This window comes from Camponotus vicinus, unplaced genomic scaffold (assembly GCF_025532165.1).
Source record: "Camponotus vicinus isolate PSW18456_S1 unplaced genomic scaffold, iyCamVici1.0 SCAF_11, whole genome shotgun sequence".
NCBI lineage: Eukaryota > Metazoa > Arthropoda > Insecta > Hymenoptera > Formicidae > Camponotus > Camponotus vicinus.
In genome coordinates this window covers 10,810,932-10,829,937 of record NW_028141947.1, presented here as the reverse complement: position 1 = coordinate 10,829,937, position 19,006 = coordinate 10,810,932, and the positions used below count along the sequence as shown (strand labels likewise).

The 19,006-nt window shown below is 32.2% G+C and overlaps 2 protein-coding genes across 4 annotated transcripts in view; one reads left to right on the top strand and one right to left on the bottom strand.

Moving 5' to 3' along the window:
• The window catches only part of Dsb (scavenger receptor class B member debris buster), a 42,038-nt gene extending 33,378 nt beyond the window's left edge, over positions 1–8,660 (top strand). For both annotated transcript variants that reach the window (XM_083081234.1, XM_083081235.1), the window contains exons 3-10: positions 2,390–2,481; positions 4,233–4,393; positions 4,654–4,792; positions 5,008–5,211; positions 5,371–5,515; positions 5,645–5,899; positions 5,991–6,109; positions 6,320–8,660. In XM_083081234.1, coding sequence (XP_082937360.1) covers positions 2,390–2,481; positions 4,233–4,393; positions 4,654–4,792; positions 5,008–5,211; positions 5,371–5,515; positions 5,645–5,899; positions 5,991–6,109; positions 6,320–6,784 — 1,580 coding nt within the window. In that variant the 3' untranslated portion in view covers positions 6,785–8,660. The remainder of the gene's footprint in view (positions 1–2,389; positions 2,482–4,232; positions 4,394–4,653; positions 4,793–5,007; positions 5,212–5,370; positions 5,516–5,644; positions 5,900–5,990; positions 6,110–6,319) is intronic.
• Positions 6,730–18,156, bottom strand: LOC145961238 (uncharacterized). Of its 2 annotated transcripts, XM_083081232.1 has the most exons (12): positions 18,105–18,156; positions 15,026–15,151; positions 13,128–13,220; positions 12,782–12,844; positions 11,830–12,153; positions 11,288–11,440; positions 10,977–11,141; positions 10,780–10,901; positions 10,626–10,703; positions 9,491–10,460; positions 9,216–9,301; positions 6,730–9,099 (listed from the first exon to the last, which is right to left on the bottom strand). In XM_083081232.1, exons 1-12 carry the CDS (start codon positions 18,133–18,135, stop codon positions 9,076–9,078), a joined length of 2,235 nt encoding a protein of 744 aa, XP_082937358.1. In that variant the 5' UTR covers positions 18,136–18,156; the 3' UTR covers positions 6,730–9,075. The 2 variants fall into 2 exon arrangements, with proteins under 2 accessions (XP_082937358.1, XP_082937359.1); XM_083081233.1 differs by lacking the exon at positions 13,128–13,220.
• Positions 18,157–19,006: the final 850 nt, after the last annotated feature.

The following is a 19,006-nucleotide window of genomic DNA, read 5'->3' as shown; positions in this document are numbered from 1 at the left end:
GTGAGTTTCAGATATTAAGAGTAAGTCAAGGTCTTGGTTCTGAATAAATGTTTTAACTTCTTGGGTATGTTGGTTCAGTCCGTTGGCGTTCCAGGATGCGATTTTAAGTGTTAGTATCATACCTTTATCTTTGAGACAAGAGTAGTAAGGAGATTAAGCATGGCATCCATGCGCTCCATAAGTTTGCTCATCATGTGTTCTAGGTAAGTATAATTCTGTTGTGTCGTTGTTTGTTGCGTCTGTAAGTTAGATGCGGCTTGCTGATTTGATGCCGTGGCCACTTGAGCGAATGTGGTATTTGATTTGAGATTGCTGATGTTGTTAGTAGTTATTTGTCTATTTGTTCGCACTATTATTTCTTGTTGTTTAGATCTGAGTGTTGGATATTTTCTTTTTTGAATTTCCTTATAGACAATGCAGCCCTTGTAGCTTGCTAGATGATTGCCTTCGCAGAGAACGCATGTGGCTGCGGTTTCTTTGGATTTAGTGCATAGCGATGTCAGATGGTTGTTTCCACATTTGACACATCGTGGTTGTCTATTACAATATGATTTTGTATGGCCGTATCTTTGACATCTCAGGCACTGAACAATTTCTCGTTTAGTGTGAGATGGCTCAACTTGTACTTTCATATTCTGCAGGAACTGTATGTCGTAAATTGATTTGTTGTTTTCTTGCGGTTTTAGATTTACATAGAACATCGAGAGCGGCGTCTTTGTTGTGCGATGTTTGATGTTATGGACCAATTACTATATGTCCTTTTTTGATAATTTCTTCTGTCAGTTCTGCTATGTCAACAGTATGATGGATGTTCCGGATTACCACCCTGAAGCTCTTTTCCTGTTTAAGTTAATATGTGTGAAATGCCGTTTTTTTAGCAGTTAAAGTTTTTACGATTTTTGTATAGTTTTCGGGAGCGGTAGGTTGTACTTTGACTTGATTTTTCCCAAGAATTTTGAAGGAGTATCCTTCTTTTGCAACGGCATCGAGAGTTTCCACGAGCGGCTTGATATAGTACGTCAGGAATAAAGATGGGCGGTGTCTTTAATGTTTTATTTTTATCATCTGGTGCTTCTTCAGAGTAGTCGTCTGTTATTTGACTTAAAGCTTGGAAGCGGTTGGCACTGTTTACTGTTACATATTCGGTGATTGGTTTCTGTTTGTGTTTGATGTTGCTTGTATGAGTATCTGGACTGCTTCTTGGCCTTTTCTTGCTCTCTACCGTCTGCCAGTTGTTTTCTTGATTTGCTAGTGTTGGTGAGTCATCATAGGACTGAGACGCTATCGTTGGCCGCGAATGCGATGCATACACGTCGGGAGGCTGTGGAGCAACTTGCCCTTGTTCATTATTCTGCACAAAGGCTTGAGATTGATCCATGGCGGCGGTCATTTGGCCGTCGCCTCATCTAATTTACTGATATGCGAAGCGCCCAGCGTGTATGCGTTCGCGGCTGCACTGCTTACTTCGGAATTATTATTTGTCACGTACTCACGCACCACAACAGAACGGTCGATTGTCACAGTGTGTTTACTCTGCTCGCGGAACAACACCGAAACACGTCTGTTTCCGGCAACGGCTCGGGCGAGAATGTAATACAAATTAATTCATTAATTCATGCAACTTTTTATTTGTTTCAAGTAGCAATTAAACATAACATATGTAAGTTTTCATCTATACCAACTTATCGTTTAAAGTCTTCTAAGGATTTACAAATTCTCAACAAATAACAGGGATTACCAGTTTGGCAGCAAAGAGTCTCTTGCTTAATCTTGATTCTAAGATCCTAAGCTATCGCTATGGAAAGTGTATTTCGTAATATATTTTCCAGGTTTTATATTTACGCACTACTCTACGAACTAAGCGCATGCGCGCGTTCTATTTTGTATTAATAATTTATTGAATATGAAAAGTTGTGTTATTATGTATATTTAACATATAATGTATACACATACATCGCATAGAAATACATGCATACATATATATACTACACACAATGTTTTAATTAAAATATTTTTTGATACCTAATTATATATAAAGGCAGTATTATAAATAAAAACTTATACTTACTATATATATAATAATATAATGCATGATAGATTAAATAATAATTTTACTTTATTTTAATAATTTTTGTGTATTCGAAATTTACAATAATAATTGCACTTCTGAGAAGTGTTGCCAATAATTATAGAATCTGAATTACTTAATTCTCGATACTCGGCACTAATTTTCAAATGTAGGTCAATGCTTGCTCTATGAAAAGTAGTGGATAGCTATAATGTCCGTTCACAAAAAAAGTTGTTGCGTAAACGCGCATTAAGTGCGCATATATTTAATACTGCACGTTTTGACACTTGCATTATTAACGTTACTATTATTTTTTTGCAGATAGGATAACAGCAATCTGTCTAGGTCTTCTTGCACTTGTAATTGGCATAGTGCTCAGTAGCATACCATGGGTTGATTACGTCATTCTAAGAGTAAGTATGAAATATTTAATACACATTTCGCAAAAGGTTCGATATATTTTATAAATATGTAATATAGTTATCGCGAGATGTTTAAAAAATTGTATCTTACTCTTTTATTTTTATATATTATACATAAAATGATCTATGAATATGTAATAATATATCATTTATACTGTTAATATATTTTACAATTTAAATATATATATATATATGTAATTTCTATATGAATTTATTTAAATTAAATTAAATTATTTATTATTTATTCAAATTTATTTATTTATTTATTTTATATATATATTTAACATATATATTTAATTAAATATATATATATATATATATATATATATTTATAATACATATATATTTATATACATATTTATAAAATATATCGAATGTTTTGCGAAATGTGTATATTAAATATTAGATGTATATTTTAGATAGAGAAATAGTAAATGTAGAATTAATATACATTTATTGGAATTACAGAAGATAATGTATAATGTAGTGATTACATTAATTGCAATTGACACGATTGAAAATAGTTGGTGTGTTTAGCAAGATTGCAAGCGCGATACATCATCAATGAGTCATGTGTAATCATTGTTTTGACGGGTTTTTGCCTTTCAATTTTGTCTTACTTTTAAATCTCGCAAAGATATAAGATTATATGCGCATATTTGGACTAAGTATGTCTCATGCAATGAATATTCAATATTTTTTATGGTTTATACTTGCCATCGAGTAATTTGCATTCGCAGTAAATAACTTCGTGAGTCTCTTTTATTATTTAAGATTAGCTTGACGTACGCAGAGTAAACTATCTGCAAATAATTTGTGATTATCAATCATGAATTGAACATATTATATATGCAATTTTTATAATGTTACTTGCACAATTTAAATTGCACACATTTGATGATTGTAGGTAAAGTATTCTTGAGAAATGTCAATTAATTAATTTTATTGTATTATTGCACAGCCTCTATCACATATTAATCAAATATTTTAGAGGCAATATTATTATTGTAATTTATAATTGTTAATAAAATAGAAGAAATTGATTTTTACACAAGCTCTAAACGATTCCCTTATTGTAATGCTATTTCGTGACTAGTTTTTTAATTATTCATAATTAGATTTATCCTCGTAGAAATAATTAGCACGTTTTAAAGTTGTTCACTACAATTATTACAAGTTTTTACAACATATGTAGAAATTTATTTCTGTCCTTGCACTTTTCCTTTCTATATGTTTCCTTTCTATCGAGAAGAAAAACGAAAACAACTTTTTTACAAAAAGAGTTTACAATAAGAGGGAATCTTAAAACTTTTCAATTTTAGGAATCAATTTTTTTATCTATATAGAATGAAATTCCATTAATTCGTTTTACTTCTTCTATTTTAATTTCCCCGGAAATTATCTAAATTAATATAGGATAAACATTCAAAGTATGTGCAACAACCTAATTATGTAATAATGCTTCTCGATAATATGCATGACCTCTTTTCTTACAATAGATTCAACATAATAAATTACGCACGTAATCGATCAATTAACTAATTTAAAAAATTAATTATGAAAAAAATGTTATTGTTCTTTTTTTCTCAAGATGATTAATGATCATTTCATAAAAATCTTATGATAAATTACGCGAAATGAAGTACGAATCGTGCACGTGCGCAAATCGCAATTTTAACTTGAGAGAAACTGCATATACAACACGACGGTAATAATATCGGCAATTTATCGTGCTTTTCTAGCAACTGCGACTATGGAACGGCTCGCTCTCCTTTCAATATTGGCAAAAGCCAGGCGTAGCTCGATTAACCAAAGTCTACATATTTAATGTAACCAACACGGAGAACTTCCTGCAGTTTAACGAGAAGCCAAAGCTCCAGGAAATCGGCCCATTCGTTTATCGGTAAATATACGCTAACTCGTATTGCAAATTTGCCAAATGATCCTGAAATTAGCATTAAAATATATTTTTCTACGAACAATTATCACGTATCTTTGTGTTTACTTTAGTTTGTTAATATTTCAAATCCTGAAGTGCTTGCAAGTATGCAAATCGATTGAATGATGCTTTATTTGGCTTGCGTATTTGTGTGGACTAAGTTTTGTTTAGATACCACAACGATCGCCTCGCAATCGATACAATAAATGTGCATCTTTTTGCAGAGAGGATATGGAAAAAGTTAACATCGTATTTCATAATAATGGAACCGTCAGTTATCAGCATAAAAAAATTCTGAACTTTGTACCTGAAATATCTAAAGACGGAAACATCAAAGTGATAGTGCCAAATATACCTTTACTAGTGAGTTTCTAGCATACAAACTAATTTTATATTAATATTTTACAAATTAATATATATATAAAAATATAAAAATATTCGTTTACATATTTTTGAATTCTTATCGAGAATAAACAAAATAAATCATAAAATTTATGTGTATATATATATACACATTTTTTTATTCTCGATAAGAATTCAAAAATATGTATAAACGAATATTTTTCGTTTGCCTGCAGACACTTTCCACGCAAAGCAAAAGCCTTCCAAATTTCATCACAATGGGATTATCAATTTTCTTGAGTGGAATGCACATGAAACCCTTCATTCCTGTAACGGCGCAGGAACTGGTCTTTGGATATGACGATCCACTAGTTACTCTCGGATATCGATTTCTTCCGAAGGGAAGACGGCCCATGAGCAAAATGGGTCTTCTGCTCGGAGTGAGTGCTAGGCGATAATTATTACTATAATTAATAAATTATTATAATTTGCATATTTTAGTTTCCGCTATACATTTTTATAAAAAATAATTATTTTATATTTTTACACATGTAGATCAATATATAATTTTGTAATTTATAATCAAACTCCAATTGTAGAGAAACGGCACATTAAGTGAAATATCTACAATATTCACCGGACATACGGATATGAAAGAATTCGGTTTAATAAATCGATTGAACGGACTTGATCATTTGCCATATTGGCCGACAGCACCCTGTAACTCTATTACAGCTTCGGAAGGTAAGTTTTTTGCGTATCTAAGAGATATAATAGCTTACTAAAATGAACGATTGACGACCGGAGTCTTTGTTTCAATAAAATATTAACTCTCTTAGCATATTTTGTTATGAATAAATGCTCTTCGCACAGGATCCTTTTTTCCGCCGCGGGATCGGACCGGCGCGAATATCATTCACGTGTGGGATAAGGATCTCTGCAGAACATTGCCGTTGCAGTATCGCGGACCGGTAGAAAAAACGGGTATCAAAGCGGATTTATATACCCCGCCGGATGCAGTTTTCGGTCGACCGAACAAGACATTTAGGGAGAATGAATGCTTTTGTTCCGACGGCATCGCCAATTGTCCCCCGCAAGGCTTGCAAGACATTAGTCCGTGCCAGTACAGTGAGTATTGTGAAATTTATTTTAAAAAGTTAATGACACTCTTAATGCGCGATAAAAGATGAAATTTATAAAACTTGCATTTTTTCTTCAGGTGCGCCGGTTTATCTCTCGTTTCCACATTTTTATAAAGCGGATCCTAAATTGTTAGATGCCGTTGACGGACTCAAGCCGACGGAAAAACTACATCAAACATATTTCAAAATTCAACCGGTAAGCAAAACACGAAGAAAATTCTTAAAAATTTGTTCACATTAATGACAAATTCATGTTAATTCACATATCAAGTTCAGACTGATCATGAGAATAAATAATAGCATTAAAATAGAACGCCTTATATATTTGATATCCGCATCACTTCAAAATTTGATTTCTAAGATCTAAAATAATTTGGATTCAAAATACGCTTATTTCTGCTTTTAGAAACTCGGCGTGCCCATCGAAGCAAAGGCTCGCGTTCAGTTGAATCTAAAGGTAGAACGACAACGTAACATTGCGGTGGTCGCGAATTTCCCTGACATAGTTTTCCCTATCATGTGGGTCGAGGAGGGTGTAGAAGAGCTCACGCCGTCCATAAGACGATTGATCTATCTTGCGACCACGTTCGCCGACATCGCTGCACCCTGTGTCACATACGGTATGATTCTAGTCGGATTGACGGTCATCATTACGGTGTTTGTGAAGGCGTACAACAGTCCAGTGTTAGCTCACGAAGCGATCGAGCTCGGCAAAAGGACCATCAGGAGAGGCTCGTCCTTCCTGATAACCGGGCAAAATCGTTTGTTGGCTGGTCGAGATTCTTATGTCCTGTTGAACAATATCGATCTCGAGGAGAAGCAGAATATGATTAGATCTGATGGGATATACTGCTCCGTAGATGAATTTTAATGTTGACTGGAAATGCTAATATTATATAAGTGTGTGCATTAATTATAGTGGTGGTAATGTGAGCGATAATTAATGACGCTTAGTCTCGATTCCTAAAGTAATTTAATTATGATTAATAAAAGATTTATTAAAGAATGATGATATATGCTGAAACTAGAATCGCGATTTTAGATAACAGAATTTAAGAATCTCATAGCAATTAAGATAATTAGAATAAGGCGTAATTAAATAAAGATTTAAGGCTTATTGTATGATTTAGGATTCAGAAAATCTAAATAATTTACGAGTCAATTAACTTGGATTTTTATTAGCATATGATTTAAGATGTTTAGAGTTCGAAGAATATAAGAATCATGAAGATTTGCTTAAAGAATACAAGGAGATTCTTTTCATCGACTTTAATTGCCAACAAAATATATATATTAAAAGTTTTTATACAATTCTTTCATGAAACTTGCCGAAAGGCAACGAGTCTTTTAATTAATTTAATTAAGGGTATATTTGATTTTTTTTCTTATTTTACCAAATATAATCATAAACTGCATGCATATCAGTGTGTATAACTAGACTATAAGTAAGATTTAAGAAACGGCATTAATTCTTAGATTTAAGAGATTCTCGGAGCCACATATCATCTAATTGGATTTAACAATCCAAGTATTAAGAATTTTAAAGGTTTTTTTTTTCAAGAATTGATTGTGTATAAGACTTATAGTGTATGCATGTTTCATCAAAAACATGATAATTGATTTATTTCTCGTCGAAAAAAGAATCGAGCTAAAAATTAAATCTAGGCGTCATTAATTAATAATATCGTTAAAAAAATATTGGTTGAGTACCTGCGATATAGTATGTGGTAATGTAAAATGCATCTTCTTTGACTGCGTACACCAAAGTCTCGCTGTTGATGAATAACTATTAATTAACTAACTACAGAATATGCGGAGCCAAATTAAAATTTGTATATTTCACACGAAGAAAGGCATCCTTTTATTTTACGTGAATTTTTATTCGGATGAAATTCCCGAAAGATGTTTTATTTGCTTAAATAGAATCGAAATTCGCCAAAGAATCCTTCACGATCTTTCACAATGCGTGAAAGTAAACCGATATCATTATAATATTCATATAACTACAATAAAATGTTATATATATATTAGCGTTTTCCTTATTAGTTATGGAAGAAAACTTTTGGGATCCAACGGACGCTTACGGATGTAAATAATCAGGGATTACCTGATAAAATTTCGCAAAAGATCCCAAAATTATATTGAATATATTATTATGTCTGTGATTCCGTTCTTATTTATATGTAATATGCAATTCGCGTTTGAATGGAGAGCAACGAAGAGAAGCTTCATTGGGCGAATTATGCGAACAGACAAAACTTTTACTGTATCGATCGTGGTAAGATTGTGCGTGACAATGCTTCTTCTCAACGTGTCCCACTCGTACTCGGCCATAATCTAGTGCAATATTAGTGATCGTATGTTAAGTATACTATTGTCAACAATCGTGTGGCAAAACAATATCGAACTAGAATTAAGGTCAGTTGCGCCGGCAATATTTTTTGCGTTATATATTACTATGCTAACTATCCGGTTAATAATTTAGACCGCGGCTCCAGTTACAGAAGAACATTAAAAAGACACAAATTTAGATTAATCTCTGATTACTGTTAATCGATGCGTTATAAGCTAAACATGGCTTGACGGTTGATCAAATGATATATCAAGAATGTAATGCGATTATGTGTATTGGTTTTAAGTACTTTTTAATATATCCCGAGAATAAAAAAACATTGTAGAGGATAAACTTGTTCTAGCTCGAACGGAATTTTCTAACCGAAATTTAATAAAATATCTTTATCCAAATATTACTGTACATTTTTCACATTCAATTCTTACTCATTTACTCTTCATTTCCTACAGCTATAGATTTAGCTATATTTATATATAGATATAGTTTTCTTCTAAGATTTATATTAAAAATGAAATTAATTTCTATGTAACTTATATTTAGAGTGCCTAGATACAGTCAGTGAATTATTGCTCTTATTTAAACTCTTCGTCGCCGTAACGAGAAGTGGAAATCGATGCGATATATAATGTAGAAGACATCTAAACTAATTCTATTGTAAATATGATTGAAGGCAAATTCTTGTTAAATCGAGCTGTAGATTATTGGAGGAGATTTCCGGTTCCACCCGTATTGGTCCCAGCGACGAAAACCTATAAGAGTATTTTATAAAAAATATAATAGATTATAATATTTCTTTGAAGTCTTCTCGATCACAGAACGATGCATGTCTTTGACTGAAAAATACAAAAAATTCATTATTCGATATGACATTCTTACATAAAATTTATATGGGAGAAGATTTATCTCCTCCATGAAATATACATATATTTAATACATTTTATCAACATACCTTAGCTTTTGGATTCACTGCGCTGCTCGTTTTAGTTCCGTTCTCTATCTCTTCTCTTTTTCCTTTAAATAACTTCGCCATCTTAGCTAAAGGGCAACAATCGATTGTGTAATATATTTGCGAGTTTAAATATTCTATTTGAGTTAATATCTGATTTCTCTTGAATGTTAGACATGTTATTTTGCAGGATGAATTCTAATCGATGCTTCTTATTGATCTACTCTTACTTTTTACGAGAAATAAGGAAGAGATGGAAAAAAGCTTATTTCACCAACCTGTTCGCGGTGCCGGAGATTGCACCACATCAGCATCGTCCTGCGCGCCATCCGTCTCCACTTTCTTTGATTCTTCACCATGTATTTCTTCCTTGATCTTCTCTACCGAATTCTCAATAACTTCTGTAATCTTCTCAGTGATGTTTTCTGAAATTGCTGATTTCGATTTTTCAGGCGACTTTGGGCTTGAATCTTTGGGTTCGTCATTCGTTTTCGTCTCTTCCTTTTCGTCCTTTTCTTTTTCGCTCTTATCTTTTTCGCACTCTTTTTGTTCGTGTTCATTCTTTTCGCGTTCATCTTTTTCGTTTTCTTGTGAGGAATTGTTCTCGTTGCTCGTATTTTCGACACTTCCGGATTTTAGTCTCGGTGGTTTCGGCGGTGGTATGGGATTCGTTTCTTGTTCCGTTTCTTCCTGTATCCTCGAAGCTGCTGTTTCTGTGCATGACTCCTCGGCATCTTGCGTTATTTCCGCATTTTTATTATTTTTCTCGCTCTCATCATTTTCTTGAACATTTTTACTTTCATCATCAATTTTATCTTCAGTATCTTCGTCATTCTGCGTACTTTCTTCATTCTTTGATTCATCTTTCTCGTCATTCGGTTGTGATTCTTCCACTTTAGCATTTGGGGTTTGAACTTTTTCTTTTGGACTTTCTGATGGACTAGCTTCTGAACATTTCTTAGGACTCGTAATTTTTTCGTCGCTTGTCGAAGACGAAATTTTTTCATGATTGACAATATTCGAATTTTCCTTTGGTGAATTTTTTGAAGAATTTGGTGAACTTTTTGAATTCGTTTCAGTATTATGTTCAGTATCGTTATGTTTCGGTGTTTCATTGATTTTGTCGACATGATGTGAATCATCTTTTTCATGTGTCGATTTTTCCGTAGTGTCCACTCGATGATCATTCTGTATATTTACAGGAAGCTTTAAAGGAGGTAGAGAGCTTTTGTTCTGTGTAGCTGACTCCTGAAATTAACGAATAGCGCTCGTAAACAATTATACTAAATTAATTGTATTAATTCAACTTAAAATTCAATTAATAATACATTAAAAAGATAAATTAAAAAATTTAATTTCAAAGATTAATAATAATTTTTGTTATAAATTCATGTATGATATAATTATATTTACAGTGGAATCTGATTGCGATTGAGAATCCATCTCATGTCTTCGTCCGACCAATATCGTATGACATCCCCCGCATGCGACCTATAAAATAATAAAACAGATTAGAATCGAATAAAAGGACGATAAATATTCGTTTAAACAAAACAAGCAAACTTACATTCGTGATGAAAAGTTCCTGATATTTAGCAGCAAATGTTACTTCGTGAACATTATTTTCATTTTCCTCCAAACCTAATTTACCGTGTCGTCCATCTCCACAAGTGAAAAGTTTGCCAAGTTCTGTCAATAATTAACACAAATTATTAATAAGATTATTTAAAAATTAAAAAAATGCGACAGTAGAATTTTAATTACCAGTAAGTATAGCACTGTGACTTTCACCGCAAGCAATCTTAACGATCTTTTCATTTCGAAGAGATCCGTGTGCAAGATGCTTCGGCATGTGTATTTCGTTGACGTTTGTGCCCATTCCAAGCTGCCCACTGGCATTACTGCCGGAGCAGTAAATGTTACCATTTTCTGACAATTTAAACAATTAATCAGCAATTTACAGATACTTAATTATGTTAATGTTATATTTTAGAAGATTAAAATGAAGAGATACGAAATGTGCAAATTCTTCTATCTAATATATAACATCGATGTTAAAATTTATCGATCTCAACCTGCTAATACGAGTGTATGATGACCACCGCAGGTGACATGAATTGCCGGTGTCGGCAATTGCATTTGCTTCGGGGCGACTTGCGTAGAAAAATTGACATCGATTCCAAGTTTACCGCTTTCCGATTCGCCGCAAACATAAACGAGACCGCTCTCTGAAAATAAACTGTGTGATGACTGAATTGCACACACGCTAATATATTTCACAACTTCTCATGTCCGTGCGAATCATTTTAAGCGCACTACAGCGGAAACGATTTTAAAATTTTCGCGAAAAATATATTACGACGTTTCAGAATCCTCAAACAGAGTCTCGAAACGGGATTTTAGAATTATTAGATCAACTTCGTCTTGAAATGTAATAATTTTTAAACGTATAATTTTTTGATGCTAAGAGAGAAATAAAAATATAGAAGAGAATATAAAAGATGTATGTATATTATTTCGTAGAAAATATAAAACATATTTTCGTCTACTTTTACATATGTATTTCAAGACTATTATATAACTTATTATTATACGTAGAAATAAAATCATTGATTACCAGTCAAAAAGGCTGAATGATAATATCCCGCGCTGATTTCTTTTACCGGTTCAGGAATAGGGACCTTTGTAGGTTTGTTAACAAGGCCCGAAACCCCCGGCAATCCCAACTGTCCCTCCAGGTTACTTCCCCAGGCAACAACTCCTCCGTCGCTGATCAGAACCATCGAATGATGCGATCCTGCTGCAATTTGGACGATTCTAGGCCCAGCGAGTCCGCAATCGTAGATTAAGATTGGAGAACTAGAGCTATCGCCTATCGCGGAATTTTCTCGGCCTAGTTGACCTTCTTGATTACTGCCGCACGCAAAGACTTTCTGGGCTCCTGAAGGGAAAAAAACATCTCAAAATATAAAACGTGTACATGAATAATATATTCCATGATTTAATTATCAATTAAAATTTTGTTTCTATTTTTTAGCAAATTAAAAAGTAATTTAACTTTTGATTAACGAGAAATTAAGCCAAACTGATAAAATCAACAGTGAATACATTTTCACAAACTATTTGCCCGAAGCGGTTTTAATCTGTTGACAAATTAACATCTCGAATTCCTATCTGGAAAGTTAGCAAAGTGACGTGCCATTTAGGAGTCCTTATCACGTTGATCCCTTCAAATGAGAACAAGTTTGAAGTTGAATGACTCGGCAGATATTCGTCGAAGTTCGTGGCACGCAAAGCCACATATAGAAACGGCATGCTCGCTTAATATCTCGCATCTATTAATGACAATTGTGTACGTACTTACATATAAGGAATATTTCAAATATTGCGCATTACATTTTATACTATTTCGGAGCTGATTATTTCGTCGAGATAATTTTTCATCTCTCACAATTTACAAAACTCACTTAGCGTGACATTAAAACGAATGACATAGTCAATTTCGGCATATGTAATCGAGAGAAAGTATACTTGAGATATTTGTATGTACATTATTCGTCGTTGCTCACCTGTACATATTAAAGTGTGCGCTCTTCCGCATGCGACGTGTGTGACTTTTTCTGGTTTTAAGACTATAACAAATGAGATTTTTATTAAAATCATGAGTGGCACTTAATTAAACGAACGATTTTGCAAGAAATTATTCGCGATATATCCAGCGAGTAGAAATTTCTAAAATTATTTACAAACGAAGAATGAGTTTAAAAGAAAGAAATATATTTTTATAAATTGTATTTATATATAATGATTTGTCGGCACAAAAAAATATTGCGACATTTAAACGTATAAAACGCAGTAATTCTTTTATCTTTATATCAAGATTTATTTGTTACATTTCGATAAGCAATTACAAACTTTTTACACATGAAGGTTTGCTGATGTGATTCTTGTGACCCAGACCCAGTTGACCCCAATCGTTACTTCCAAAGACAAAAAGCCTGCCGCTCTCTGGAATAAAAAGCAAGCAAAGGCGTTCCAAGCAAGCATGAAAGATATGTTTGGTAAATCATAATTTCGTAGAAACTATTCCTAAAGTTAAAGTGATATCTTTACTTATATAATATGGAGAATTCAAGGAATTTAAAATCTAAAAGTATCTTGAAATGTAAATTCACTAGTAATAAAGTTAATTACGTAAATTTAATTATGGTACTAAAAATAGCAATAAAGAGAAATATTAATCTTACGCAAGAGTAAAATACATTCTGAGATCTTTAGAAAAAATCCCAAAAAACATCCCACAATCCCAAAAATTTACAGAAATTGCAAATATATTTACAAAATCCTAAATTTTTTAATAATACTTAAATTAATAAATAGAACAAGTGAAACAAAATTTGCATCGCGAATGGGTGAAATGAGTGAGATATTAATATTAGCGAGCAGCTGCGATGAGAATAATAATACAATAACTATTATCTAATTAATAATTTTACTTTTTTCATTTTACTAATGAAACATTTTTGTATGAAAAGTAATAACGTAATAAATTTTTTCGAGACGCGTTGAGCTAATAACACTAACAATGTCGGCTAGACTGACCATTGCGTGTTTAATATCGATTTACTGGACAGTGGATATTCCTATGTGAACATAGCTCCGACTATATATATCCCTTGCATGCTACAGAAGCTGTAAATCATATCAACTCGAATTATATACCTTCATATTATAGAGTCTATAAATTTTATAGCATAGTAATCAAAATTCAAGACTTCAAATATGTCTTATCAATGAAAATCTAGCTATATAGTGCAAATATCCGAGTAAGAACGAAATGATATTTTTTATAAATTAATAAATTTATAAATTTTTATAAATAAATAAATTTATAAAAGATAAGAGAGATAAATTTTTCCAACACAAATAATTTTGTTGATTTAAGTTATTTTCTTTTGTAAACATTGCTCATGAATGTGTGATTTACTGTCAACTCTACATTTCATTGATTAACGATATTTGACGAATATGCGAACTTTATCATCAAATTCTTTTTTATATCTCGACGAATCAAATTAGATGCATTTTGAAATAAGTTCAAATTAATTTAAGCCAATATATTTGCTATTATTTCAAACTAAATTTAGTCTAACAATAAGTCTAACCTGAGATGATAATATATAATACCATTGATGATCTTGATGATTTAATTATACTCGATTTAAACCAAATTTAAATTAATTTAGATTTATTGTGCATTGTGATAAGTATTTCCTTAAATTGAATCAGTGAAAATATCACTGATTAAAGCAATAATATGATTTTACCTAAGATCAATGAATTGTTTTTCAGTGAAAAACACTTACATCTTGCATTTCCATCTTATGTGTCACTGATTATGGCAGAAGATTTCGTATAACTAATATGCAATTGTATTTCTTTACTCTTAAAATATAATAAGCCCACAAAAAAATGAACAAGATTCTTGGTCAAACTCAGATATTTTTTTAATAAAATATATTGCTACGAATTTTTTTATTTTATAATATTGTAAGATGCATTTTAAATATCACTGCTTAAACAGCCACTACTACTAACTAATTCTTTCAGTGCGATTTCATTATTTGCAATGCTATATTTATAATTAAAAGCATTATTTATCAATGATAATACACTGATTCTATTTAAGAGACTACCTTCAATAGTTCAAACTTGATCTAGTCTGGTTCAGACCATCTTGGTTTCAGACGGATAATAACTGTTCTTCTAGCTAGATTCTAAATTTTATAAAAAAAGACATGCATAAAACTTACGGCAAATAACGGCAGAATGCTCATCCCCGCATTCAATGGCGACGACCGGATCCTTACGTATGAAGAAATGTGACGCAATATTGTCTGCAAATCTGCTACGACCGATCGTGAAGACCGCTCCAGTCTCTACAATGCGCAAAGATCGATACAATCGTTAAATATTGAAGGCAAGATGAATCGAGGTTTTCTATATTTGAACGAATTTCTTCGATTGACAGATCTTACGTTCAAAGATCTGCGCTCTGAGAAATAATGGGATTATACGAATTCCTTTTTATTTAAAATCTCCCTCTTATTCAAAAGTTTATACTTGAAATTATGCAACATCTTCGTGGACTATACTCTATATACATATATGTAGCAGAGAATATCTCTCCGTTACGACGTTATTATTTGCAACATGCAAAATTGCAATCGTTGAATATTATTCTGATACAAGGCTATAAATATACATGTTATACATCATCTATATTGCACGTGAAACCACTTGTAGCGATCTTTAATCTCCGACTCAAGCAAAAGTATATAATGACTTTAGACACACATGTATAGTATAATAGGAAGTATAATTACATAGATAGCGGCTTTCTAAAATTTTCCATAGATGTAGCTGTCTATATTTTGCCATTATTTCTAAAAAAAATAAATTGTAGAAAATAAATATTAAGAAGATAATAAGGCTCTGAATTGTAAATACAAAAAAAAAAATAACAGGCCGAAAGTCGCTGAATCGGGAATTCCCGATTCAGCGACTTTCGGCCTGTTATTTTTCTCGCCTATAACTTCTTTGGGGGGTAAGAGGGGTATTTTAAAGAATCTCGAATTGAGATTATAAATTTTACTTGGTTTAACCAAGATAAATTCGTGCCCTGTGCACAAATATTAGTTTCACAGAAAAATTAATTTTCTGTGAAACTGTCGCACGATCACCCGCGTTTGGCTCTTATACGCCTTTGATTTCTTAATATTTGTAAAATAAATATTGTTCAATTATGTTGTGTAGTATAAGAAAAGTAAATAGAAAGAATTTTTCAACGAAATTGAACTTAATTATCAACGTCTCTCATGGATTTTTCTATTTCTGAGCACTGTAGGAGGTGTATTATGAATATAGCTTGAGGATAAATTTTATCGTTGCATAATCTTAGCATAAATTAAGTTTAAAGCCAACGCGAAGTAAAAAGGAAAGGCGTTAAGACACCGAATGCTGTTTCAACACGAAATTAACAGCGGCATTTTGGCCTCCCTTCGCGCAAAGGTCAATAACGCAAAACTGGCAATAAATCCTTCGAGATTTACGCTTGCGTCTCTCTTATCAAAAGTTCAAATAGCGGCCTTATGCATAATTCATTACGCATCTGTCCTTCGTCGGAAAGCAACGAGCTAACTATCGCAATGTGAATTATCCCGTTAGAGACTCTTCGTGCGAAATATTGTGCAAAAAAGATTATAATACTCGGACCTTCAGATCTGTAGACCTTCTAAATTCTTTCTCAGATTTTTAGTAATTTTTTAGATTGTTAAATCCTCGAGTTTTTCAACTTCCAGATTATTAATTCCCGAATTTTATGATATTCAAATTAGGGGATTTTTAGTTCTTATTAAATATCCTTATTTCTTTAAATTTTAAAATTTTTAGATTTATCTTACATTACTTCTAAACATTTTTTAATTTGTAGATCTCTTAAATTATTATTTTAATTATTAGTATCATAATTTTTTGGAATTTGTAAGGGAAAAAGTCATAAAATACTGAGAAAATGAAAACAAATATATTCGGTTTTGTGGAAGATTAATAGGACCCGAAGTTTGCATATTTTCTAGGGTTCTTGACCTGGAGGTCGATTAAATTGCTCTACAAAATACATACGTATTGTCTAATCAAATAGTCGATAGCGATTGTCGCGTGAATAATAATGTAATTACATGTGAAACATTTAAAATGCAAGCAAACTAATCTTGAAAAATATTAAAATTAAAATATTATCAAAAATAGAAATATAACGAAAAATTATATATTTTATGTATTATATAAATTATGTATTTATATATTTATGTGACAAAAAATATATGTCAGATAAATACAAGAATATAAAAGAGATATAGGGTTATAATAAATAAAAATAGATTAATTTATAAGCAATATATATGTGTAAAAAATATGTTTTTAATAAATATTATTGACAAGAAAGGAAATAATGATTCTTGTATTATATATAAAAATCAATGCTCTCTTTAATTGGTTTTGATTAATATTATGTTAAACTCATGTTTATGGTGCATTATTATCGTAAACATACGAGCTTATTAAATAAATCAAACGGCATTCCGAGGAATTTTTTGCTCCAACTTGCAATAATAACGTATAACGTGATAACGCCAGTAAGTTAATGATACGAATGCACATACATGACTCGCATGTAACCACAATGGCATTACCCGATTAATGGTCGGATTGTGCTGGTAGCAGCATGCTCTTAAACAATTCACTACTATCCGTTATTCAGCATATTTAACGTCATGCATAAAGCGTATATAGTTATAATCTATTTTACAAACTTATTTTACAAATAATTTGCTGCTGATTATTCGGCTGCGAGAAATGCGTATGCGAGAATATATTTCCGTTTTACAAAGTATGTATATTATAAGAATGCGCAGAATGTGCAGTAAAATATTATAACTTCAAGCATGTTTGAAACTTTTGCACAAGCTTCTTGCGGCTTAATACTAATAAATCTATTTGTCATCGAGTGACTATAAATTTCACTCGTATTTTATGCGCCTTGCGTACGTGCTCGTGATCGTTTGATAAAGGCGACAGGTATCGATTCTCATTACTTCACGCCGACAACCGGCACGGGGCGAAGCAGGGGTACGTCGTGCGAGGGTTTTAATAATGTTAGGGGAGTCGTGTCCGCGCGTCGGTTTCAAGGATCGATCGCGGCCGGCGTTCTACGCGATCTAGAGTAATTCGTGCCGATCAATTTGCAATGCGTGACGAATTTATGCGTGTGCAACATACTGTCTTGTAGGTGCGTGCGTCACACAATATCTCAGTGTTTTCCTTTCGTTTTACCGGGTATAGTCTCTATGTCTGGCAGGCCCATGTTTTGTATACCTTGCGCCGCGCAACTTGTAGCCGACTGACCGCCAGGTAAACGGGCATGCTCGCCGATGCTGGCGCTGTCGAAGGCGACCACCATGTATCCTAGCAACTGGAAATCAATTTCTAATGGCACAACCGCGTCGCTGCTTTCTGTACAATAAAGAATAGGAACGATCGGCATGGTTCTCCAACGTTGTCGAAAATGATCGACTTTGACGATTCTCGCGTTATCTTTGAATTTTAAATCGTTAATAATTAATTTATGCTCACATTATGGAATTGCAATTTTATTATTTCGTAGTTTAACATAGTTGATATAACAAATAAATGTACAAATTGTACAGATTATACAAGTTAAAATTAAGGATAAATATTCATGTGCACTATTATATATGTACGAAATATAAAATTTATATATATACGAAAATATAAAATTAGAATATTATTTTTAAGTATTATCATTAGGAATTTATAATTGATGATGTGTATCATATATAAAATTAATTGATTCTTCTACAAGATCTATATATAAATCATGTTCGAAAAATACATGTTTTGCACAATATTTCAAATGTTTCTTCCTTTATGCATTCAAATGTTCCATTCTAATATATTTTTCATATTGAAGTCTTTATAGCTGCAATATTTTTTTATGTTTAATGCTTTATATAATATAATGTACTAAATTATAAAGTATAACATAATTACAAAATATTATTATTATTATTGTACAATTCTCATATATAAAATTTACAAGCTGTTGTTTACATATTTAATCATTATGTATCTCTGTTCAACGCATGCTTTTCTTGGAGTCCTCGGATTGTTATAAACTGCCACATGTCCAAGATCACCGGAATACCTCCTTTTGT

Coding starts and splice junctions, on each gene's coding strand:
- LOC145961238 (XM_083081232.1), bottom strand. CDS start 18,135: ATGGGCCTGCCAGACATAGAGACTATACCCG. Junction 15,152..18,104: donor AGACATAGAGACTATACCCG/GTAAAACGAAAG, acceptor TGCGCATTGTAG/AGACTGGAGCGGTCTTCACG. Junction 11,142..11,287: donor TCATACACTCGTATTAGCAG/GTTGAGATCGAT, acceptor TTAAATTGTCAG/AAAATGGTAACATTTACTGC.